This window comes from Oncorhynchus tshawytscha, linkage group LG10, assembly GCF_018296145.1.
Source record: "Oncorhynchus tshawytscha isolate Ot180627B linkage group LG10, Otsh_v2.0, whole genome shotgun sequence".
Lineage (NCBI taxonomy): Eukaryota > Metazoa > Chordata > Actinopteri > Salmoniformes > Salmonidae > Oncorhynchus > Oncorhynchus tshawytscha.
Window position 1 is genome coordinate 44,919,291 of NC_056438.1, and position 25,992 is coordinate 44,945,282.

The 25,992-nt window shown below is 45.5% G+C and overlaps 1 protein-coding gene across 24 annotated transcripts in view; it reads right to left on the reverse strand.

The window, feature by feature from the left end:
- The window catches only part of LOC112260180 (kinesin-like protein KIF1A), a 52,900-nt gene that overhangs the window by 10,943 nt on the left and 15,965 nt on the right, over window positions 1–25,992 (reverse strand). For 2 of the 24 annotated variants that reach the window (XM_042328586.1, XM_042328587.1), the window contains exons 13-47: window positions 23,995–24,137; window positions 23,811–23,849; window positions 23,174–23,200; window positions 22,568–22,767; window positions 22,154–22,233; window positions 21,993–22,068; window positions 21,736–21,815; window positions 21,353–21,459; window positions 20,169–20,252; window positions 18,861–19,041; window positions 18,672–18,744; window positions 16,834–16,930; window positions 16,540–16,700; window positions 16,043–16,221; window positions 15,616–15,753; window positions 12,587–12,705; window positions 12,299–12,384; window positions 12,041–12,176; window positions 11,640–11,826; window positions 8,593–8,637; window positions 8,309–8,399; window positions 7,990–8,108; window positions 7,840–7,913; window positions 6,152–6,260; window positions 4,320–4,471; window positions 4,056–4,161; window positions 3,728–3,751; window positions 3,268–3,382; window positions 3,035–3,168; window positions 2,843–2,904; window positions 2,469–2,614; window positions 2,014–2,202; window positions 1,766–1,837; window positions 844–950; window positions 526–648 (exon numbers count right to left, since the gene is read on the reverse strand). In XM_042328586.1, the coding sequence (XP_042184520.1) occupies window positions 526–648; window positions 844–950; window positions 1,766–1,837; window positions 2,014–2,202; window positions 2,469–2,614; window positions 2,843–2,904; window positions 3,035–3,168; window positions 3,268–3,382; window positions 3,728–3,751; window positions 4,056–4,161; window positions 4,320–4,471; window positions 6,152–6,260; window positions 7,840–7,913; window positions 7,990–8,108; window positions 8,309–8,399; window positions 8,593–8,637; window positions 11,640–11,826; window positions 12,041–12,176; window positions 12,299–12,384; window positions 12,587–12,705; window positions 15,616–15,753; window positions 16,043–16,221; window positions 16,540–16,700; window positions 16,834–16,930; window positions 18,672–18,744; window positions 18,861–19,041; window positions 20,169–20,252; window positions 21,353–21,459; window positions 21,736–21,815; window positions 21,993–22,068; window positions 22,154–22,233; window positions 22,568–22,767; window positions 23,174–23,200; window positions 23,811–23,849; window positions 23,995–24,137 (3,861 nt within the window). The remainder of the gene's footprint in view (window positions 1–525; window positions 649–843; window positions 951–1,765; window positions 1,838–2,013; window positions 2,203–2,468; window positions 2,615–2,842; window positions 2,905–3,034; window positions 3,169–3,267; window positions 3,383–3,727; window positions 3,752–4,055; window positions 4,162–4,319; window positions 4,472–6,151; window positions 6,261–7,839; window positions 7,914–7,989; window positions 8,109–8,308; window positions 8,400–8,592; window positions 8,638–11,639; window positions 11,827–12,040; window positions 12,177–12,298; window positions 12,385–12,586; window positions 12,706–15,615; window positions 15,754–16,042; window positions 16,222–16,539; window positions 16,701–16,833; window positions 16,931–18,671; window positions 18,745–18,860; window positions 19,042–20,168; window positions 20,253–21,352; window positions 21,460–21,735; window positions 21,816–21,992; window positions 22,069–22,153; window positions 22,234–22,567; window positions 22,768–23,173; window positions 23,201–23,810; window positions 23,850–23,994; window positions 24,138–25,992) is intronic. The other 22 variants (XM_042328598.1, XM_042328588.1, XM_042328590.1 and 19 more) reach the window with 22 other exon arrangements.

The following is a 25,992-nucleotide window of genomic DNA, read 5'->3' on the forward strand; positions in this document are numbered from 1 at the left end:
AAGCTGCTTACCTATTGTAGATTCAGTCTTCCCAGCCTGGTGCAGGTCTACAATTTTGTTTCTGGTGTCTGGTATCCTCTTTGGTCTTGGCCATAGTGGAGTTTGGAGTGTGACTGTTTGAGGTTGTGGACAGGTGTCTTTTATACTGATAACAATTTCAAACAGGTGCCATTAATACAGGTAAAGAGTGTAGGACAGAGGAGCCTCTTAAAGAAGAAGTTACAGGTCTGTGAGAGGCAGAAATCTTGCTTGTTTGTAGGTGACCAAATACTTATTTTCCACCATAATTTGCAAATAAATTTTGTCATTTTGTCTGTCATAGTTGAAGTGTACCTATGATGAAAATTACAGGCCTCTCTCATCTTTTTAAGTGGGAGAACTTGCACAATTGGTGGCTGACTAAATACTTGTTTGCCCCATTGTATATTCCTTTCCTAATTTCGTCATAAGATGTAAATATTGTGATTTTTCATTCTTCCTGGAGGCTGTTGCCATAGTGATAACCAAAAAATGGTCTGGTCTCACCTGACGCGGATCTCCTGGATGTCAGGGACGAAGGTGCAGCCTCTACCCAGGGTCCTCTTCTTGTCCACAGGACTGAAGGGGTCCAGGTCTGGGCTGGAAGCGCCAGAGCTGGGCTCAGTGTGTCTGCAGACCAGGGGGGAAAAAAACTCTCTCAACGCTCTCAAAATATTCTCTGTGCTCTCTCAATGTCCTATCAATGACCTATTAACAAGGTCCTCTCAACAAAGAGAACAAACTCATTGCCTATGCCATTTGTCCAGGAGCAAGCCTTGGGTGAATAAAATGGGAGTAAGAGGTGACAGTTGAAAGGTCACATACCTGATGTCATAATGTCTCTCCACCAATGAGGGGCAAGTAGAGGACGGAGTTAGCGTGCTCAGACTAGAAGAGGATGGAGACATCAGCGACGCTGACATCTCAGACAGCTGAAACGCACACACACATACAAGTGCATACAGATAATCACACAGACACACACACACACACACACACACACACACACACACAGATATGCACGTACACAAGAACAAACAAACACACAAAAATAAGCACACAAAAAGACACATACAGTGACACCATTATACATAAATCAACAGCTCCCATGTACTGTATTGCACTTTGAAGGGTCTGCAAGGTCTGAGGTCACGAGAAGAGATAGGTTTCTGCCCCAGGCCTTTTGGTTAAACATGTTACAGACAACATGCTGTAGTAGGGACAAAGAGGCCTGCCATTCTCTGAGGGGAGGGGGGGGGGGAGAAAAGAGGGGGCTAGGGGTATGATCAAAAAAGGCTAGGTTGATTAGGGTCTGGGTGAAGGATTCCATAGGTCAGAGGTAAATCCACAGAGAATATGGGACCTTGGCTTAAGGGATGGGGTTTATGATTGATGAGGACAAGAGCAAGTACACGTGAATGAATGAAGGAACTGAGTGCGGTGAATCATTTAGTTACTCTGTTTTTAGTTCAAGTACTTTCTTAGAATGCAGTTCCTCGTTAGAATTCAGTCATTTGTTGGAATACAAAATTCTCGGAGAGGCTGAGTGTGTGAACGAGACAGGGGATCAGGAGGGGAAAGTATCTTGGGTGGGATCAGTGACAATGGGCCCGGAGTCCACAGGGGCCAAGTTTTTATGGGATACAAAGGGCTTCGGGCTAGGGTTCTGGCTGGTTAAAAGTAGCCTGCATGGGGTACTGTAAGTGGGTTATAGAGGGGGTTAAAGGGCCTGGGGGCTGGGGCTCACCTTGCTCTCACTGGCACTGCTGCTCACCTGGCTGTACTCCCTGTTGAACGTGTGCATGAGCAGCCGCAGACACTGAGACCCCAGGAGGAAAAGAGGACGAGGAGGAGGAAAAAGAGAGATTATTGTTACTCATAACAACTACCAATACAAGTTATAATGCATTTTAATCCAACAAAGAGAGATAACCAAAAAGGTTTCCAAGCAAGTGTTGGCCTGGTTCCTAACTGAAGCCAGGGACTGGTAGTCACCTTGGCAGCCAGCTCCCTCTGCCTCTGGCTGGGGCTCTCCAGGGCGGGGCTACCCCCGAGGCAGTGGCTGAGGATGGGGCTCTTGGCAAAGTCGCTAAGGTCACCACTCTTGCAGAGAGCGTCCTGCCCCACTGCCAGGGTGGCCTCCAGTTTCTCCCGCAGCAGCAGGTAGTGCCTGGTCTTCTCCACCTGTACAGACACAACCAGAGAAACCATTGACTTTCTTTTGGCACAAAATGGCCGTCATGCATCGTCCAGGTGAGTCACCTTCATTGGTGAGTATTAACTCTATTCAATAAAAGGTACTTTGAAAACAGCTACTGTATATGAATGCCAACCATGATGCATAATATATTCCTATTTATTGACCAACCAGTTCTATCACAAACTACTCTACTACTCTGCGGAGTCTTCGCTCCAAACACCCTACAGACCCCACCAATGCCAGGCCTCACCTCCTGCAGAAGGCTGAGTTTCTCCAGCTCCCATTGGTGGTCCAGGATGAGGCTGTCGCTACGGGGCCTCCACCCAGCCAGGTTCTCTTCCCCACGGACGTATGCCACCGAGGTGTCCAAGACGCGCCTGCGCCGCCGCTGCATGCCTGAGGGTGAACAAGAGGGCAACAGAGTGTTTCATATATGCCTGTAGAATAACAGATACACACTGCCAAGAGATCATTTGGTGATATGCCCAGTGGTTAAATCAAGGTTCTGATGCACACGGGATGACAGACATGCGGCATCCATGCTTGTGACAAATTGTGTAAGGGTGACAACATGGTGGAGCGCTAATTTTTCTCAAGCTTCAACTGTGTCATTCTTGAACTTACCGGGACTTCCGGCATCAGCGACATGGCAGAGACTGACTTCATACACTCCAGTGACACGATTACTGAGAGAGAGAGAGAGAGAGAGAGAGAGAGAGAGAGAGAGAGAGAGAGAGAATGAGAATGAGTTGTGTCTACTCTACAAACAACATAGAAATAAAGTTCAGATTCAGAGTTCCAGAAAGGAGGTCGAACCTTTCTGAGGGCCTGAGACAGCCGGTGCTGAAGAGGTTCCTGATGGAGCGAGAGGCGGGGAGCTTGGCGTCACGGGAGTAGAACACCATACAGAAGTCTTTGGTGATCACTGTTGGTTGGGTGCAGTTCTCCATCTGAAGAAAGTTGGAAAAAAATGTATCCAAGTCAGAACTCACTTAATCCAAGCCGATACTACTTGGGTTACGGTTTAGAACGAATGTTGATGCGTTTACCTCTAGGTAAGCGGAGAGAGTGATGTAGATCTTTTCTCCATAGGGAGTGACACGGTTCAGGAGGAGGGAGTTGTGCATGGAGCTATCCCATGCCGCCTCAAATCGGTAAAACGTCCTGTTCAGTCAACATACAGGCAAACGTTACGGGGGGTTTTGTGTATAGAACTTGTTTTCATTTTGTCAATGGTGAATGAATGGAGACATGTAAATATGATTTTTCTCCATCAGCATATCAGTGAAAAAAAAAGATTAAGTTGCACAAGACCCTCTACAACAACACTCAAACAAACTACATATACACATATTTACAAGGATAGAAACAAACACCGCTGAGTTCACCTTTGAGAGTGAAGTCAAATGAAAGCATGAGGAAACAGACAACAACAACAACAAGAACAGAAAGTTGATTCAGGGAACATACAATTGACAAGAGGAGAAGGAGAAAGGTTGTGTGTTATACCTATGGTCAACTCCCAGGGACATGCTGCCATACAGTGAAGCGCGAAGAGAAAAGGGCGAGAAGTTATAAGCAAGCAGCTCGGCTGTGGATTTTACAGTAACAAAGTGGCAAAAAAGTGAAGACAAGTAACACAATAGAATATTGGATAAAAGTACATGTGGTCTTCAGTGCCAAAATACGGTAAAAAAAAAAAAGAGAAATAGAGAACGAGAGAAAACAAAACCTACTCAAAACTTTCCATTATGGAAAAGGCCATTAATACACAACCATGTTATTAGGTGTTACAGTATGTACAGGAACTAGCTGTGAAAGAAGAGAGGGGACGTACTTGTCATTATATGAGGGCCAGATGTAGCCCGCAGATAGAATGTTGAGAGACAGGATGTTGGGGTCGATGATGGTCTCATCAGCCTCTGGAGTATTCCGGATCCGCCCTGAGAGGTCAAAGGTCAGTGGTGGATCTTTATGTGCTGAAAATATGAACCTATGCAATCTTTATGCACCGTAAAGACGGATCTATGGGATCTTTATGTGCGGTAAAGATGAATTTACTGTGCACATGTTATTGTCGTCTACTTTCATCCGTACTCACCCACCACCAGCTCCTTGACCTCCTTCCACTCCACGTCATTTCCTGTCTCGTGCGCTATGGTGACTGTGATCCTCCGCTGGATGCCCTGATGAAGCAGGAAGGTTCCGTGGCAGGGCATGCCCCCTCTGTGGTCCACCACTGAAGGGATATAGCTAAGGACAAAAAAATGGCATATTCATCAATGACTCACATGAATGACCCTAAACTGTCAGTAACGCTTAACTTTGCAGTTCTATTACCACTGGTATTTACCATGAAATTACTTGGTGAGAAAATGCTGTAATTTCAATGGCTAATGGTGCAATATGTAGAATCCAGAATCCAGAATCTCCTGGTTGCAAAAACTCTAATAGTTTGCCTAATTTCAGTTTATGTGACAAAACAAGCAGTCATTGTGTAGAGAATCATTGTACCATCTAAACCGCTGTGAAATATATTTTCCATAACCAAAAATATTGTATTTTCAGCTGTTTGAAGCTGGTGTACAAAACCGAAAGTAAAAGACAAAACTTAAGAATGGGAAGCATAGAAATAGTGCATGTATAACAGATCTACTGCTTCTTAGACTTGCTTTCAATGAGAATGACAGATCTATAACTCATATTTCTATGTTAATTTGGTTGGGTTGCCCAAAAAGTGACATATTGCCACTTTAATGACCATGAAGAAGGGGAAATATTTAAATGTTTAAACATGAAACTATTTGTAAAAAGATTAAATGTAATTTTTGCCTTCTAAATAAGATCATTGTTTCACAGTAAAACGTAGGCCCAGTCAGTGGCCACACCCAAGTGAACCGACATTGGTTGAGAACTATGAAACACACCCTTCTCTCCCCCAGTACAAAATCCCGTTGACAGAAGTCAACGTCAGTTCCCGATGACTGGTGTCCGTACATTTAAAAGGTCAAATTTCAACGTGGAGGTGACAATCACCATGCTGGAATGGTGAATTTCGACTAGACCAGCCAGAATACAGCATGAGCTGATTATGGCAACTTGTTATGAACTTTGATCTATTATTCACTAAAGAAGAAGTGATACCTCCTAGACGTTGAGTTATCAGCTGCAGCTGTAAACATACGCGGCCTAGGAAAGGACAGATATCTCCTATGAACAACAGGGTACTTTAACGTATCCGCTCTACAACACTACGGCCAGACAGATTCTTCAAAGGACAATGGCGATCTCTGTCTTCCATCTTCGACCCATCTATCGAAGCGTAGCTCAGCTCAGAGTAAATATATATCTTGCATTTTTCTTTTCCGAATGGGCGGATATTAGCAAAGCTTCTCAAGGTCCGATATAGACCCAATCCCTTTGTCCCTCAGTCTTCCCGCTCTTTCATTCAAACCCAACCCCTTTCCTTTGTGTAACCAGCCATCATTTTGGGTTAGCCCACCAGGGACTTTTCATGACATGATTAGTAATCGATGTGTGATCTATCCTGTGTCTATATATATGTAATTCTGTGTGATTATTTGGGTATTTAGTAAATAAATAGTTTAGCCAATTTGTGTATTGCTGATTCAACTTGTTAGCTAGGGTTGGTGCAGATAACCAAGTACTTACGACAAACAGAACGATACTGATCAAGGTGACGATTAATAATTGACTGCTATTGATATAAAAGATCTTCAGATCTTTAAGAGAGTGGATTCGGGAGATAACCACTCTATATAAATGAATGCTTCCGTGGTGCCCCAGGTTATTAATGGTTTAATTGTTGCATGGTTTAATTCAATCAAGTAATCAATTAAACATTAGGTAATCGATTTGATAAAATAGCATGTCATTTAATTTAATCATAGTCAGAGACAAGACAATACTTACTCTCCATTGGCCTCCAGCTCACAGATCTCGAAGAAGGCCATGAGGTCATATTTGGAGTGGCATGGGCCGGCCGTGGAACGGGTCAGGGTATTCAGCTTGGTGGCTGGTACTATGAAAGAGAAGGTCAGAAATGTGTCTGAATATTTGTGACACGCAAGCACAATGAGGTGGATGAAGGTAGGGATGTTTAAAAAATATATAAAATCAGCAAAAAAAGAATCGCCCCTTTTTTCAGGACCCTGTCTTTCAAAGATCATTCGTAAAAATCAAAATAACTTCACAGATCTTCAATGTAAAGGGTTTAAACACTTTTTTCCATGTTTGTTCAATGAACCATAAACAATAAATGAACATGCACCTGTGGAACGGTCATTAAGACATTAACATCTTACAGACGGTAGGCAATTAAGGTCACAGTTCTGATAACGTAGGACACTAATGAGGCCTTTCTACTGACTCTGAAAAACACCAAAAGAAAGATGCCCAGGGTCCCTGCTCATCTGCGTGAACGTGCCTTAGGCATGCTGCAAGGAGGCATGAGGACTGCAGATGTGTCCAGGGCAATAAATTGCAATGTCCGTATTGTGAGACGCCTAAGACAGCGTTGCAGTGAGACAGGACGGACAGCTGATCGTCCTCACAGTGGCAGACCACGTGTAACAACACCTGCACAGGATCGGTACATCCGAACATTACACCTGCGGGACAGGTACAGGATGGCAACAACAACTGCCCGAGTAACACCAGGAACGCACAATCTTTCTTAGAAGGAATGAGCGTTACACCAAGGCCTGTACTCTGGAGCGAGAATTTGGAGGTGGAGGGTCCATCATGGTCTGGGGTGGTGTGTCACAGCATCATCGGACTGAGCTTGTTGTCCTTGCAGGCAATCTCAACGCTGTGCGTTACAGGGAAGACATCCTCCTCCCTCATGTGGTACCCTTCCTGCAGGCGCATCCTGACATGACCCTCCAGCAATGCCACCAGCCATACTGCTCGTTCTGTGTGTGATTTCCTGCAAGACAGGAATGTCAGTGTTCTGCCATGGCCAGCGAAGAACCCGGATCTCAATCCCATTGAGCATGTCTGGGACCTGTTGGATCGGAGGGTGAGGGCTAGGGCCATTTCCCCCAGAAATGTACGGGGTAACATCTCACAGCAAGAACTGGCAAATCTGGTGCAGTTCATCAGGAGGAGATGCACTGCAGTACTCAATGCAGCTGGTGGCCACACCAGATACTGACTGTTACTTTTGATTTTGACCCCCCCCCACCCTTTGCTGAATTTAAATATAAAACATATATAAATATTTTCAAATTTTTTCTCCAGTAATGCCTTCATGAACATGTGAACTTTCATGTGCCTCAATTGCAAACTTGCATGGGGTCTGTAAATATTAAATTATGAGTTTAGCCAAGGAGAAAGCACTGAGCTAAATAGGGAGAAAGACAGGATCCTTTCTGGCTAGCCATGATTGGCTGAGATAATGGAGGGTTTGACCATGCTGATGGTTGGCCATAAGCATTTTTCGTCATAAGCCCCATTTGGGATGGGCCGTCACATTTGTACAACTAACCAATATCTGGTTAACATTCTCGTACAAAATGGCTGCAGTGCCAACTTGCTCAGCTTGGTGGCTGGCACATTCAAAGATGTAGAAAAAGGCACATACCAAATAAACCACTCACCTGGTTTAGACAAGGGCATGACCCTTGGGAACTGCCTCCTAGAAGGTCGAAGGGGACTGAAATAGAAGTGTGAACTTTTAAAATGGTCTACATTAGCAAGACAGAAAAACGGGATCATTTGAAGAAGAAGAGGGCAAGTACAGTTCTCACCTGATGAGGTCTTTGCAGAGGGGTGGGAATGGATGTTTCTGATAGTGGCCAAACACCTCAAAGACGATGGGCTGGGTCTTGATGTACTCCACAAACGACTTGGTAACCTCTACTGTGATCTAATAGACCATCAAAAAAAAACGAGGTAGGCTATCACTCAAGTCCCTTTACGAGGCCAGCGACAACAGGATGATTACAAGACAACACAACAACAATCGGTAATTCATGATTCATTCATGGCAATATCATAGAAATAACGCCTGTATTAACCTATGACTAATAATAAGGAATAGCAATGTTATTTCCGGGCGGTGCTTACATTCTGTACATGGTAGAATCCCAGCGGAGGTCCTCTGCCAGTGTTCTTGAGTGGCTCAGTGGAGAAAGCCTCATCATGTCGGTGGATGAAGCTGGAAAGTAGGGAGACCACATTCAGTCAATATGCGTACCTATTCACTACACATATATATTAAAACGACGACACTGTTGCATTACTACTATGTACTGTTGACTACTCTCAATGTGGCGCACTGATTACGATCACATTTGGTGGGACACTTGTCTCGCACCATCAGACGAGTCTACTTCAGGAATAACACTAACCATGAGAATTTTGTTTGTTTAAACCAAGAGAGGATGGAGTCGTTTCTGGATGAAGAAAAGAGAGAAGTGAAAGGTCTTGAAAGACAAGGCTTTTTGCATTTACATTTGAGTCATTTAGCAGATGCTCTTATTTCAGAGACAATTACAGTAGAAATTACGGGAAGGTGCTTTGCTTATGGGGCACAGACAGAATTTTCACAGAGTCAGCTCAGGGATTTGAGACAGCAACCTTTCAGTTACTGGCACAACGCTCTAAAACACTAGGCTGCCTGCCGCCCTTTTCCATAGCATAGCTTTCAAATAGTTAACGTGTTAGATGTCATCTAAAATGTAGATTCCTGCCTCAATAAAAAATCATTGTAAATTGCCGAGGAGACAAAACTCAAGTACATAGTCAAAATAGGATGAAAATAGGAAATAAAGTTGACGAACAGGCCTTGAAATGACTCATTTTGCTTTCGACACATAACAGTCCAATTATACATGACTAACTATTAGATTTCGACTTCCTTACAACTGTCAAATGGATATGATCATGTTATGTGACAGTACAAAATTGGCACCATTACATAGACTCTGCCTCCCTGCAACCTAAACAAGCCACCCTACCCTGGATTGTGTGCCCCACGTCCTCATTACTCTGGCAGTGACATGTGTTACTGTTGCTGTCATGTCTACAGCGCTATCACCCCTCTTGCTTTGCTAGCCTTTTCGGGTCGGCATTAGCAGTGAGCGAGACTCTCGCTTTTACCGACCTCTTCCGCGGTGTCCATCTGCGGCTTGCGGTGGCTGCTTGGTCAAGTGACTGCCGCAAGGATTTCTGCTCTAACAACTCTACGGATGTAACTGGCACATTCAATACTGGACGTGGCTCTAATCGGGTACTTCTCCATTGGACTGTATCAATTCCAATCGTGTCGCTATAAAGCAACCCCCTTTTCCCCTCTGTCCTCACCGTTATTAAAGGATTGTGCGTCGAGTTGGCTATTCAACAGAGGGGCTCATCACAGAAGATGCAATTGATGTCATGTGTTTGACTGAAACCTGGCAACAACCCGTATGAATGTTTGACCTTTTAACCTTGCGATCAGACCTCAAACGGGCTGTAACTCAGGTACAGAATCTGACCTCATTTGAATGCCTCTAGCGCTCACACTGGTTGGCCCAAAACCACTGCTCCTCATTTTGATATACAGGCCTCCCATAGTCTCCCTTGTCTTCCACTCAAGAGTTTAAGACACTGACATCTTCCTGCTCCATGTGCTGCTTGGGGACTTAAATGTTCATGTACACTCCAGCATGTGACTTTTACAGCCTATGTCAAAGGCTACAACCTGGACCTGGTGTGCTACACTGGCCATAGATCCCTCCGACACGTGTGGCCAGAACCTCACCATTTCTGACCACGTGGCCACCCTATTTAATCTTTCCATCTCCCTCCCCAAGCCCCGTACCAAATGCACCATGACCCTCAGAAATGCAAAAACAGTCAACCCCCCTGATTGAACTGATTCAGTCCCATGAGAACCCTGACGCTCTCCACAAGGCCAAGGCTACCCACTACTCTAACATCAGAAAAAGGTCATAACCCGAGAGCTCCCTCCTCCCTGATCTATAAGCTACAACTGCCACGTAACGACCCCCCCCCCCACCACAGCTCGACTCAGAAACCCTTCCGTCACTCTCCACCTTCTCCTCTGTTGATGCAGTGTTCATCTCTGGTCTACACACCAAAAGCCTCACAACCTGCTCACTTGACCCTATGCCCACACTCCCACTCTTTCCCCTCATGGTTGACATTGTCAATGTGTCCCTCTGCTCTGGCTCTGTACCCCCTGAACTCAAACCGGCTGTTACCACTCCTTTTCATCGTCTATATCGTACCATTCCGGCAAAATCCTCCGTCAACACAGTCTGGAATTCCACTGTTACGCTGATGACACACAAATCTATGTTCACTCCAAACCCACCTCTGACAGCAGACACCCCCCCCCCATCAAACATGGATGAACTTGACGTCCTGAAGTTCAACGGCGATAAGACAGAAGCTATGTTGGTGGCACCCAGATCTCTCCTGAAGAAGGTTGACCTTAACGTCGACGGCTGCTCTATCTTTACTACCTCTCAGGTGAATAATCTGGGGGTCATCCTCGATACCACACTCACCTTTGATGCCCACATTAAAACCATCACAAAATCTGCCTTCTTCCATCTCAAGAACTTAGGCAGTCTCAGCCCCTCACTTACTGACTCAGTTGCTGAAAACCTTATTCATTGCCTTCATTACCTCACGCCTGGACTATTGCAATGGACTCCCTGCCAGCTCCCTCAACAAACTTCAGTATATCCGGAACTCAGCTATAAGACTCCTCACCCGCACCAAACCCTGGGAGCACATCACACCCACACTTCTCCACCTCCACTGGCTTCCAATCAAACACCTTACCTACAAATCCATGCATGACTTGGCTCCCTTCCCTCTTTCCAGCATGTAACACATCTACACCCCCACCCGCAGCCTTCGATCCTCTGTCTCTGGCCTACTGGTCACCCCCCATCCCCACCAGACTATTCTCCATGGGGGATTGTGCCTTCAGCAATGCCTCCCCCACTCTCTGGAACTTTCTCAGCCCTGAACTCCTAGTGCGTTTTAAACCTTGGTCTAGCTGTTTTTTTTGTTGTTGTCTTTTTAATCTTCCTATCGTGTAAGGGATGCAGAGGTTGTTGAAGTTAGCTTCTCAATTTGAACTGACTTGACGACTTTTGTCTCTGTTGTTGCTGTTATTATTACTTATTCTTTTTTTTTTCTAAATGCAGGGAGTTTACATTGTTAAAGTACCTGAACCACTGGCACTTGCAGACGTTCCTAAGGAGAGATTTTAGAAACAAATTTCTCTTTATGCATCATCTTGTCATCGTCATCATTCAAAACACTTTCCCTCACTGACGTCTTGTCAAGTCTCTCCCTAAAAAAAAACTCCAAACCGTCCTGGTCAAAGCTAAAATACCACAAAATGAAAGAGCTTGAATGAGTGGGAGGCACTTACTTGAACTGGCAGAAGATGTCAGCATACTCAGCGGAAATGCTGGAGGCCTGCAGGACTGTGACCCTGAAGGTGAAGGTGGAGCCTATGTGGAGGTGGGACAGGGCCTTCTCCAGGGGCAGCTCCAGACCCAGACCACCCTTCAGTGGGCTCCTGGGGACCTCTGGTGTGGCTGTGACGGGGGACAAGTCTGTGGTCATGGTAAGTACACATGATAAAGACAGGAAATGCCTGCAGTCCTGCACACGGTATGACGGGGGAGACACAGTGCTTTACTCCTGCACCATGACTTACACAAATTATAAGTACATGACCTTTTCAGTTAAGTCTTCCCCTACTAAACAAATGTGTGCTGTTCATATCTACCGCCACAATGATGTAATCGAAAAACAACATCTCCTTACCTGCACAGGTGTTATTGTTGACCTCGTCAGGGTCAGCTCCTACATCAGAGTTCTGTCCCTCCCCTTCCACGAAGCGTAGCTCTTCGTGAGAGGTGTTAGAATGGGACATGCCGCCGGAACACGACTCTGTCTGGAACTGACCAGCCAAACACATGGCCTTTTAAATAATGACACAGCATTTTCCCAATCTCGATACTGTATGCAGACAGCGATTTGGCAAGTAATTCAAGTTCCTGTATAATTTCTTACGGATTCTACCTTCTCAAACTGTTGGTCCTCAAAGGATATCTTGGCGGTTCCTGACTGCCTTACGCCAGAACCATAGTCAGGGGCTTCTTCATCAGCTGGGGAGAGACAATAAAAATGTTGGAACCTCATCCTATTTTGAAGGCCATTTTTATCAAACAGCAATTCACTACTCTCTCAGCACCCACGTGGGTGTCCTACACAAAACACTAAACATTTGTGTCTAATACTGCATGTTAACACAAATTTATCGCACAGTAAAAGGATAGAGACATGACAATATGGCACAGTAGCTGATACCTGAGATGGCCTGTACTGCCACCCTGAGGAAGCCCTTCACCTCTCCCTTCTCACTGACGATGGCCACGCGGTGCACGAGCGGCACAGGGTACAGCAGGTTACTCAGGTACACAAAGGCCCTGCGGACGGGGGAGGAATAGAAGGGGAGAATGGGATAGAGAGGTAAAGAGGGGGAGAGAGGATAGAGGAGGAGAGAGGGAGAGAGAGGAATAGAGGGGGAGAGAGGAATAGAGGGGGAGAGAGGGAATAGAGGGGGAGAGGGATAAAGGGGAGAGAGGAATAGAGGGGAGAGAGGAATAGAGGGGGAGAGAGGGATAAAGGGGGAGAGAGGGATAGAGGGGGAGAGAATAGGAATAGAGGGATAGGGGGGAGAGAGGAAAAGAGGGGAGAGAGGAATAGAGGGAGAGAGAGGGATAGAGGGGGAGAGAGGGATAGATAGAGAGGAGAGAGGAGAGGAGGAGAGAGGGATAGAGGAATAGAGAGGGAGAGAGGAATAGAGGGGGAGAGAGGGATAGAGAGGGAGAGAGGAATAGAGGGGGAGCTGTATCAGACACAGGGCAATCATTTCAGAGCAGAGGACCGTCGTAGAATGTTGAGGTAATCTCTAGTGGGGCAAGTCTACTGACTCTGGCCCTGTTCAAATATTTCTCATGTGCATCCTCCTATAAGTGTATTGTATTTAGGGAGCCTTTTAATCAGGGCAATGTGACCGGAAACATGACCGAATACAAACAGTGCAGCTATTCCCTCTGCAAGGCAATCAAACAAGCTAAGTGTCAGTATAGAGACAAAGTAGGATCTCAATTCAACGGCTCAGACACAAGAGGTATGTGGCAGGGTCTACAGTCAATCACGGATTACAAAAAGAAAACAAAAAAGAAAACCACAAAAAGAAAACCAGCCCAGTCACGGACCAGGATGTCTTGCTCCCAGGCAGACTAAATAACTTTTTTGCCCGCTTTGAGGACAATACAGTGCCACTGACACAGCCTGCAACCAAAACATGCGGCCTCTCCTTCACTGCAGCCGAGGTGAGTAAAACATTTAAACGTGTTAACCCTCGCAAGGCTGCAGGCCCAGACGGCATCCCCAGCCGCGCCCTCAGAGCATGCGCAGACCAGCTGGCTGGTGTGTTTACAGACATATTCAATCAATCCCTATCCCAGTCTGCTGTTCCCACATGCTTCAAGAGGGCCACCATTGTTCCTGTTCCCAAGAAAGCTAAGGTAACTGAGCTAAACGACTACCGCCCCGTAGCACTCACTTCCGTCATCATGAAGTGCTTTGAGAGACTAGTCAAGGACCATATCACCTCCACCCTACCTGACACCCTAGACCCACTCTAATTTGCTTACCGCCCAAATAGGTCCACAGACGATGCAATCTCAACCACACTGCACACTGCCCTAACCCATCTGGACAAGAGGAATACCTATGTGAGAATGCTGTTCATCAACTACAGCTCGGCATTTAACACCATAGTACCCTCCAAGCTCGTCATCAAGCTCGAGACCCTGGGTCTTGACCCCGCCCTGTGCAACTGGGTACTGGACTTCCTGACGGGCCACCCCAGGTGGTGAGGGTAGGCAACAACATCTCCTCCCCGCTGGTCCTCAACACTGGGGCCCCACAAGGGTGCGTTCTGAGCCCTCTCCTGTACTCCCTGTTCACCCACGACTGTGTGGCCACGCACCGCCTTCAACTCAATCATCAAGTTTGCAGACGACACAACAGTGGTAGGCTTGATTACCAACAACGACGAGACGGCCTACAGGGAGGAGGTGAGGGCCCTCGGAGTGTGGTGTCAGGAAAATAACCTCACACTCAACAAAACTAAGGAGATGATTGTGGACTTCAGGAAACAGCAGAGGGAACACCCCCCTATCCACATCGATGGAACAGTAGTGGAGAGGGTAGCAAGTTTTAAGTTCCTCGGCATACACATCACAGACAAACTGAATTGGTCCACCCACACAGACAGCATCGTGAAGAAGGCGCAGCAGCGCCTCTTCAACCTCAGGAGGCTGAAGAAATTCGGCTTGTCACCAAAAGCACTCACAAACTTCTACAGATGCACAATCGAGAGCATCCTGGCGGGCTGTATCACCGCCTGGTACGGCAACTGCTCCGCCCACAACCGTAAGGCTCTCCAGAGGGTAGTGAGGTCTGCACAACGCATCACCGGGGGCAAACTACCTGCCCTCCAGGACACCTACACCACCCGATGTTACAGGAAGGCCATAAAGATCATCAAGGACAACAACCACCCGAGCCACTGCCTGTTCACCCCGCTATCATCCAGAAGGCGAGATCAGTACAGGTGCATCAAAGCTGGAACCTAGAGACTGAAAAACAGCTTCTATCTCAAGGCCATCAGACTGTTAAACAGCCACCACTAACATTGAGTGGCTGCTGCCAACACACTGACTCAACTCCAGCCACTTTAATAATGGGAATTGATGGGAAATGATGTAAAATATATCACTAGCCACTTTAAACAATGCTACCTAATATAATGTTTACATACCCTACATTATTCATCTCATATGTATACGTATATACTGTACTCTATATCATCTACTGCATCTTTATGTAATACATGTATCACTAGCCACTTTAACTATGCCACTTTGTTTACATATTCACCTCATATGTATATACTGTACTCGACACCATCTACTGTATCTTGCCTATGCCGCTCTGTACCATCACTCATTCATATATCTTTATGTACATATTCTTTATCCCCTTACACTTGTGTGTATAAGACAGTAGTTTTGGAATTGTTAGTTAGATTACTTGTTGGTTATTACTGCATTGTCGGAACTAGAAGCACAAGCATTTCGCTACACTCGCATTAACATCTGCTAACCATGTGTATGTGACAAATAAAATTTGATTTGATTTGATTTATTGTATCTGTTTCCATCCTTTTGCTCTTATTAGGAAACCACTGGTTACTTAGTGATTACCTCAAGAAAGGAAGGGAATGACATTTGAAAAGACTAGGACCTGGGACGGTGACTGACCTGCCCACCAGACGGAACCATGGGAAGCGGTCATAAAAGGGGTCTCCTCCAGTCAGAGCCTGGTCACAGTCCTCCACAGTGCTGCTAGGAACCTCCGCCGCACGGTCGTACATCTCCCTCATCAGGTCCAGCCTCTGTCTATAGGGGGCAGCAAAGACAAGGCACACGACCAGGACAGAGCACATCAGAGCAACAGACACTGTAAAGTAGACGCAGACCGGGTAAGTCCATATAGGCCTACATACCAGGGCCTCGCGTGTACAGAGTCACATATCATAATGTAAAGCCACAGAGAAATAACCGGAACAAATGCTCAGAGACACGAAAACACACTCACACAGTCTAATGTCAAGGTCCTCACAAGTATAGTGATACTGTACAAACTCACACACACACACACACAATCCCCCCCCCCACACACACATACCTGAGTTTCTCCAGGGTCCAGTAATGTGTGGCCCCGTTCTTCTGGTCCTGGACCTCCACAGCTACGATGGTGCTGGGGAAGGGCCGTTTCTCCCGCTCCATGGCCACGCTGGGGGGCAGCAGGTCCGGGGGCAACGGGGAGTACAGTGTGTCTGTCAGGAGCACAAACTGGAACTGGACCTGTAAAGGAGAGGACCATTTAGCATGTCAGCAGGTTAGCAACATAATCATTGTTGTCAATTGAAATCTCATTTTGCGGACTCATCGAACCGATTCACAATAGATTCAATGACTTGCAGGGGCATTATTTCGCAATACCAGTCGTTGCTGAGTCATCGAATCGATTCATCGTTCATCTAAGAATAGACTCATTCGATGTACACTCATTTGGTAGACTGACTGAACTGATTAATAACGCAGTTTCCTTTGACTGATACCTCACAGTTTCACCACTGAATCCTTGTTCTACTTTATAGATTGTATATAATGACAGTGTACCTTCTTCTTGAGCTCCACACTGATGGCGTTGGCTTCCTTGAGGAAGATGGCATTGCCCCACAGCAGGTCCCTGAGGGAGGTGAACTGGTAGAAACGCCACTTACGGAACGCCCAGGATGCAAGCTCCATCTCACGCTTTGTCCACGGAACTATGGGAAAAACTTAAAACATTCCATAATTCAGAAAATATTCCATTCTCTGACCTTACCTCAGAAATAGATATTTTATTTCAAAATCAATGTAAACATTTGATAAAGGTTGTTCTAGCTGGGTAACTGTCAATCAATGTCTCACCTTCCTCCTCAGGCTCCTCTTCTTCGTCTGGGGACTCCAGGTAACGGGAGTTTCTGTCCACCTGTTTCTGCAGGGCTTCCAGTTTACTCTCATAGTCCTGAGAGAGACCCCGGTACAGACACATCAAATCACATGACAGAATAACGGCCATATACACTCACTGGCCAGTTTAAAAATGGTCAAAGACTCCAGCCACCCTAGTCATAGACTGTTCTCTCTGCTACCGCACGCCAAGCGCTACCGGAGCGCCAAGCCTAGGTACAAGAGGCTTCTAAACAGCGTCTACCCCCAAGCCATAAGACTCCTGAACAGTTCTTCAAATGGCTACCCAGACTATTTGCATTGCCCCATGAATCTGTACCGGTAACACTCTGTATATAGTCTCGCTATTGTTATTTTACTGCTGCTCTTTAATTGCTTATTACTTTTATTTCTAATTCGTATTTTTTTTAAATATATATATATATATATATATATATTTTTTATATATATTTTTTTATTTATTTTGATTTGACTGTTTTATTTATTTAACTGCATTGTTGGTTAGGGGCTCGTAAGTAAGCATTTCACTGTAAGGTCTACACCTGTTGTATTCGGCGCATGTGACTAATACAATTCGATTTGATTAGGTACACCACCCCGTTCACGAAAAAGGTTCTCTCCCACAGACAGTGAGTCACGTGGCCATTGTTCACTAGATAAAGCAGGCAGACCGGCATCGAGGTATTCGGTTACTCTTCGAATGAACGTTGGAATGGGCAAAACTAATGTCCTAAGCGACTTTGAGCGTAGTTTGATCGTCGGTGCCAGGCGCGTCGGTGCCGGGCGCCACCGGTTCCAGTATCTCAGAGACGGCCTCCTGGGCTTTTCACACACGACAGTGTCTAGAGTTTACTGAGAATGGTGAGACAAAAAAACATCCTGTCAGTGGCAGTCCTAACAACAGTGGTGTGCAGAACAGCATCTCAGAACGCACAACTCGTCTCGGTCCTTGTCACAGATGGACTATTGCAGCGACCACACCGGGTTCCACTCCTATCAGCTAAAAACCAGATGAAGCGGCTCCAGTGGGCACGCGATCGCCAACACTGGACAACTGAGGAGTGGAACAACATCGCCTGGCCCGAGGAATCCCGGTTCCTGTTGCATCATGCTGATGGCAGTGTCAGGATTTGGAGGAAGCAGCATGAGACCATGGTCCCATCCTGCCTGGTATCAACGGTACGGGCTGGTGGCGGTGGTGTACGGAACGTTTTCCTGGCACATGTTAGGTCCCTTGTTACCAATTGAGCAACGTTTGAACGTTGTATAATCCATGCCCCAAAGAATTCAGGATGTTATGGAGGCAAAAGGAGGGGTCCGACCCGGTACTAGATGGGTGTACCTAATAAACTGGCCACTGAGTGTCTGCATATCCAAGTAACAGCCAAAATAAAGGAAACACCCAACAAAGGTGTTAATAGGGCGCTGGGCCACCAGTGCAGATAGAACAGCTTCAATGCGCCTTGGGCATAGATTCTACAAGTGTCTGTTTTGTTGCTGGTGGTGGAAAACTCTGTCTCAGGCGTCAATCCAGAATCTCCCATTAGTGTTCAACTGGTTTGAGATCTGGTGACACAAACACCCTTTAAACCCCCTCCTTATGCTCATTTGAGACCCCTCTTTCAAAGTCACTGAGATGTCTTCTTCTAGCCATGGTAGAGGAGAATAATGGGCAACTGCCTTCAATATACAGTACTTTGTGTCCCTTTGTGTTTCCTTTATTTACACAGTTACCTGTATTTATAAAAAACAAAAGATTTGCTTTTTAAGGGGTCTCTCTTAGTGGCCTGTCTTACCAGTCTCTGTTGTTCCAGAAGGTTACTGGCCTCCTCTCGTTCTCGGCGGTATTGATCTTCTAACTCTTGAAGCCTGCAAAACAAAATAATTGCAAATCATTTTCAAGCGAAGTCATACAAAGTCATACAAAAGGATGATGTGTTACAACAGCTGGTGCTTTGCCAAAGGCAGTCCATCTGTTATTGTACCTTGACTCCATCTCCTGCTTCATGTCGATGCCCTGTTTCTCCAGCAGCTCTCTCTGGGCGAAGGCCCAGTCCACGGGCTCCACGGGGGTCTCGGCGCAGGGCGTCCTCTCCCGCTCCTGCCGCGCCTGCTCCGGGTCATTGAAGCGGAACACATGGCTCTTCCCCATGATAATGCGATTTCCTGAGGTCAGGAGTCCGGTCAGTCGCATCACACCTCAGTCATTTCATCAATGTCATAAACCTGTTACAGTTTGTTTTACAATCGCTTACACACTAAAAGTGGTACTTGAGGCACACTGTGAAACGGTTAACTCTAGTACCTAATCTCCAGACAAAGTCCGCTTTACACTCAGTTTGCAATTGCAAAACACACTTTTTGCAAAACACTAAACACAGTTCTCTACATTAGACACATCATTCAAAACCAACAGGTCTTGTGTTTCGTTTGGAAAACACTTCCATTCAAAATGCCACACTCATTTACCGATTACCTAAACCCAGTGAAAACACTTATAGCTAATTTCTTCACAGAGCTTGAGCACTGTAAATAGGCTTCAGGTTGGCTTTCTTGGTTTGGACAAGAAAGGAGGCCAATTTTGGAGAGAGAGTTAGAGGAAGAGGAGTGGGAGGAAGACGAGGACAAAGAGAAGGAGGATGAATACACAATGTTTTGAGAAAGAAATTCATTTGATTTTTTCCCCTCCTTGCATTTCTGTTCATAGTGTGAATATATACTGAATATGCATACATACTGTATATATTTGTGCACATACATGTACGTGTGAGTGCTATGACAAACTGCCGTGGACACCACTGAACATGCAAAAGACGCAAGATAGTAGTGTTTTACATTTGTCACATCCGTGTGTAGTTGGCGTGTATAGGAGCTAATCATTTGATGGTTTGTGTGTAGAGTTGTGGTGCAAAAACAACACTTTGAGAAGAGTTAAATACCGTTTTGAATAAAGTGTTTGGTTTTGCAAGAGATCTGTGACTTTTTGCATGTTGTGCGTGTGTGTTTTTGGGGTTTTGTGAGAGACGAGGAGGCATAGTTTCAGAAATCATGTGGAAGCAATTGTCAAAAACTGCAATGATTTTAACCTTGGACTGTTCAAGTGAGAATCACCAGTGTGAATCACCTATGGTGATTCTTTGTGTATTTATGATGTTGTATATGGAAGCAGATTCATGCCTAGACAAATACAAAATATTTCATTAAAATCAGTGTAGTGTTTTTCAGTATGTTTAGTGTCTGTTATGTATCTTTTCCTGTACTTAGTGGAAGATGCTGAGGGGTTGAAGCCTTACCTGAACGAAGCAGAGTAGGCGTGGTCACCAGTTTCCCGTTGACGTAGATCTCAGCCCCCTCGCAGGGCTCCAGGATGACATTCCCTGTGTCATCATCATCAACAGACAAGAACCACCAGGGATGGTGAGCCTTTGGCCATTCTACAATGGCTCCGTTTCTTACTCAATTTCCAGTCCTGGAGGACCAAAACACTTCTAGTTTTCATCCTCTCCTTCTAATCAGGGACTAATTCACACCTGTCACACCAGATGAGTGCAATTAACTACCGCGTAGAAACAAAAAACGGAAGTGTTTTGGCCCTACCGGGACCGGGAATTGGGCAGCCCTGATGTACATGTACTGAATGGATCATTTGTTTGGCATCAATGAGCTGTGATCTACAAAGCCTGCATAGGTAAAGGCAAGAGGGAAAAAGGCAACTACCGTCTTTTTCTGCAGTGATTACATAAGGGATAATCAACGAGGGGCTATGCGTTCTTTGGAAAATAATGAATGAGGTGGAAGGTGTGTTCCACGAAGCTGCTAGCGGAGTGGAACTGACCTTCCACAGTGTTACACTATTTTCCAGGGAACGCATAGAGGCCCGAGTTGATTATCCCTTTTGTACCATGGTTATAATTGAACACATTTGCGCTAGAAATGTGTTGATTTGCCGGGAAAGAAACGTGTTCAACATTCACTGAAGTAGCTAGCAAGTTTACGAGATAGCTACAGTAGTTGCTATGCTAACCATTTTACATTGGCATCCAGTTTATAAAAGCAATAAGGCACGAGGGGGTGTGTTATATGGCGTTGGCGTCGTGCCTAAGAACAGCCTTTAGCCGTGGTGTATTGGCCATATACCGCACCCCCCACAAGCCTTATTACTTTTATAAACTGGTTACCAACGTAATTAGAGCAGTACAAAAATGTTTTTGTCATACCCATGGTATACGGTCTGATAAACCACGGCTGTCAGCCTATCAGCATTCAGGGCTCGAACCACCCAGTTTAGAATTTACTATAACTATAGCCTCACTAGTCCAAGTCTCTTTAGTCCTTTACCCAGTCTCAATAGTCCCAGCCTCTACAGACCCTATAACCTCTGGTGCACGCAAGCAAAATCTGCTAATGATTCTTCTCATAGAACTAGAACTAATAGAAACTATCATGGTTCGTCCACAGTTGGTCAGTTCAGTCTCACCTTCTCCGCCGGAGCCTGCGGTGCTACTGAAGGTGCAGTGCTCGTCTTGGATAAAATGGCCACTGAGCACAATGTCCTGGCGACTTCTGGCGTCGTCACGTCCAACCCTGAGGGAAAGATGCATAGGATACGGAGTCGATTGATCAGCTTTTTACAAAGATGTCTGTCTTGTAAGAGCACTGTTTCACTCTTCAAATTCCGAAGGAAACATCGTTGCCCACTTTACAGGGCCATTCTGATCCTTGATATTCCAGGTAGTAAACTTAAAACAGCTGACTCCCTACTCCAAATCCCTCCGTACTGTACCACAGGACTGGAGGCCACTTCAATACAAAAGAGGTACACTTCACTACATTTCCTGCAGATGAAAGAGTCGTTCTTACTTGGTGGTCCCATCTTTGATGTAGTAGAGTAAGCACTCAGACATCAGTGGGTCCTCATTCAGGTTCACCAGGTGAGGGGTCTAAAAGAAAGACAAGAACATGGTGACTTTGCTTCCACATATGTTGACATTTTGTGTTGAAATATTGTTGACAGGGGTTGTTGTAGCATGATGGAAATGGATATCATGCACCGAGGATTGTGTGTAGCGTAGTACATCTCACTACAGTTGCCATAATGGGTGTACTGGGGTTCTGACCTTCTTGGGGGAGAACACGCCCACGGTGCCTCCATCTTCTCTCATGGCCACACCCATCTCAGCCAGTAGGGCCTCCCTACATATAGCAGAGAACCACAGTTATTTGAGACAGGTGGACTCAGATAAGGATAGAGGTTAAAGGTTAAAGCCGTCTGACACACCTCTGCATCCGGATATCTTCAGTACGGCGCAGCTTCTCCTCCCATGTCTCATTAAGCTCAGCAATGATTTTCTCTGTTTCCTAGAGTGAAAAGAACGACAAATGCCAACAAAAGTTGGCATGGTACATACACGCCATGACATTATGGTTAGCTTCCATGACCCTTACCATCTCTCTCTATCTCTAACCTCCTGGTTCCTCTCCCTGATCTCTTTCTCCATCTGTCCGCAGCTGTCTAACTATCCCTCTATCTCTCCACTGCCCTTCCTCTCCTCCTCTCTTTCTCCTTCCATCTCACTCACTCACTCACTCACTCACTCACTCACTCACTCACCACTCACTCACTCACTCACTCACCACTCACTCACTCACTCACCACCTCTAAGTTCACCCTCCCTCCCTTCCTCCTCCCTACCTTGAGTCTCTCTATGGCCTCCTCAGAGGCAGGGCTGAAGATGCGGTCATGCAGGTTTGCCATGGAGCCCGCACGGCTGGACAGGGCGGAGAGAGAGGGGGAAGGGCTCATCCCAGTCATGGCATTGGTCACTGTGGATAGATCACCCGTTTGATTGACAGCCTGGCGATTATTGACAAAGTTCTTGTAATCGCACAAGTCTGCCAGAAGAAGAGCGGGAGTGTGTGGGGGAGAGAAGGAAAGAGAGGGGAGCAAACAGCAGGAAGGTGAGGAGGAGGAGACATTGGGGGTGGAGAGAAAGAAACGCAGAGAAGTGGGTATACGGAAGAAAGGGAAAACAAGGGAGGAGTAAAAACAGAAGAAGAGAGCTCAACAAAAAAAAATGTATCGTAGAAGCAGAGACAGGTGCTCACCAAAGGCATTGCAGAGAGAGCGAGAAAAGAGCAACTTACACTGGTGGATATGCAAAGCATACGAGAAGTTAGAGAGCAAACGCTTTTCTCTGCCATTCATATGCAAAATACATACAGTAACAAGCTGAAAAACAAGCAATGTCATATGATATATAGTACAGCCAATCTAGAATACATGTATTTTAGTTCTTACTTGCAGCATAATCTCCAGGCTGAAAGGCTGTGAAAGAATTATTCAATTAAAATCAATGCAATTCCTAAAAACTGAATTTATCCCGCAAGCGACAATTATGCAGGGCAAGCAGTGTGAATTAGAAGTAAGGCAGCAGAGCTCTGGAGCCCTAGCCAGAGCCCACATTAAGAACCTGGCATATCAAAGACCCTCTACAGAAGCAGAGCATCCAATCAGATAGCTACACACCCAGAGAACCAGAGTGTAACACAGGCTGCATCCCAACAGTCTAACATGGCTTCCTCTCCCCCATCTTCTTCTGCACTGATCTGAAAGGACTGGAAAGGGGAAAGTATATTCTCTTAGAGGAGTCCACCATCTTGCTTTCACCTATCCCATGTTTGCAGATCAGTGCAGAGGAAGAAAAAGGAGATGAGGAGAAGATGCCATGTTAAACTTTTGAGACACATTCCAGTCCCAAAGAGGCGGACAGTAAAAATGTATTTTCTTCAGTGTGTACTGGATTTATGGATTTTAGATGGGTTTTGGGTTGGAGTCCTTCCATATAGCTCTGGGGTGTTATAGGATTTTAGTATGGTAGAGGTTTAGCTTTATTTTCAGTTAGCTGCAAAGCGGGGGGTTGCTAGAATATACACACTTTTCAAACCAGCTATCACAGGATCGGGACATCGATACGCTGAGAGGAAAGAGGAGAGAGAAGAGTGTGTGAGACACTCACACACACATCTGTATGGCTCTCATCCAGTGTGTGTGTGTGTGTGTGGTGTGTGTATGTGTGTGTGTGTGTGTGTGTGTGTGTAGGTAGGTAGGTAGGTACTCACTGTCTATGATATCTCCCAGGCCCTGGGCGTAGAGGAGATCCTTGAGTCGGCACACCTCCTCCTTCAGCTCACGCACCAGACGGTTGTTGGGGTCCTCGTTGATGACGGCGTTACAGCGGATCTGTTTGGCGCGGTCAGCATACCTGGGAAGGATCAAAACCATTCAAAGGCAGGTTCACCCCAAACATATGTCCACTGTTTATATGATGGGAGAAACATCGTCATCGATAGGGACAACATAGGTTCAAGGTATCATTATTTGCAGGTCCTGGATCACTTCCTGGTTTAGTCTCTCAATGCTGGTGATGGTTGTGATGGTGATGGTTCTATGTGGACACATAATGACACAAAGAACACTTTGAGCTCTTCAATTGTTCTTTACAGTTCACAAAAGGGTCCTTTGCTCTTTTAGTGATAGTTAAAATGTAGGGGAGGAAGCTCGGCCTGGTTTGATCACAGCTCTTTTTGTGGAACCATGAGTGAGAGTGTCATTCCAGTTTATCTAATGTGCTGTGTTATGCTATTTTATGTAACTACGGCCAGTGACGGTGTCTAGTGAAAGACTCACATATGCCCTGGTGCCAGCTGGGGGTCCTCAGTGGTATTTGATACACTGCCGATTTTGCAGGTTTTCCTACTTACAAAGCATGTAGAGGTCTGTAATTTGTATCATATGTACACTTCAACTGTGAGAGACGGAATCTAAAACAACAATCCAGAAAATCACATTGTATGATTTTTAAGTAACTACGCCAAACGGAGCCTTGGTGTTCCTCAAGGCTCCGTTTAGGACCACTATTGTTTTCACTATATATTTTACCTCCTGGTGATGTCATTCGGAAACATAATGTTAACTTTCACTGCTATGCAGATGACACACAGCTGTACATTTCAATGAAAATTGCCTCTCCTGGAAGCCTGTGTTTCTGACATAAGGAAGTGGATGGCTGAAAATATTCTACTTTTAAACTCGGACAAAACAGAGATGCTTGTTCTAGGTCCCAAGAAACAAAGAGATCTTCTGTTGAATCTGACAATTAATCTAGATGGTTGTCCAGTCGTCTCAAATAATACTGTGAAGAACCTCGGCGTTACTCTGCACCCTGATCTCTCTTTGGACGAACAAATTAATCAAGACTGTCTCAAGGACAGCTTTTTCCCATCTACGTAACATTGCAAAAAATCTGAAACTTTCTGTCCAAAAAATGATGCCTAAAAATGTATCCATGCTTTTGTCACTCCTAGGTTAGACTACTGCAATGCTCTCCTTTCCGGCAACCTGGATAAAGCACTAAATAAACTTCAGTTAGTGCTAAACACGGCTGCTAGAATCTTGACTAGAACCAAAAAATTTGATCATATTACTCCAGTGCTAACCTCTCTACACTAGCTTCCTGTTACGGCAAGGGCTGATTTCAAGGTTTTACTGCTAACCTACAAAGCATTACATGGGCTTGCTCCTACCTATCTTTCCGATTTGGTCCTGCCGTACATACCTACATGTACGCTATGGTCACAAGACGCAGGACTCCTTACTGTCCCTAGAATTTCTAAGCAAACAGCTGGAGGCAGGGCTTTCTCCTATAGAGCTCAATTTTATGGAATGGTCTGCCTATCCATGTGAGAGACGCAGACTCGGTCTCAACCTTTAAGTCTTTATTGAAGACTAATCTAATTTTTTCCTAGCCACCGTGCTTCTACACCTGCATTGCTTGCTGTTTGGGGTTTAAGGCTGGGTTTCTGTACTGCACTTTGTGACATCAGCTGATGTAAGAAGGGCTTTATAAATACATTTGATTGATTTATGGTTGAATCTGTGTTTAAAATTCACTGCTCGACTGAGGGAACTTAGAGATAATTGTATGTGTGGTGTACAGAGATGAGGTAGTCATTCAAAAATCATGTTAAACACTATAATTGCACACAGAGTGAGTCCATCGAAATTATGTGACGTGTTAAGCCTGGATTTATTTAGGATTGCCATAACAAAGGCGTTGA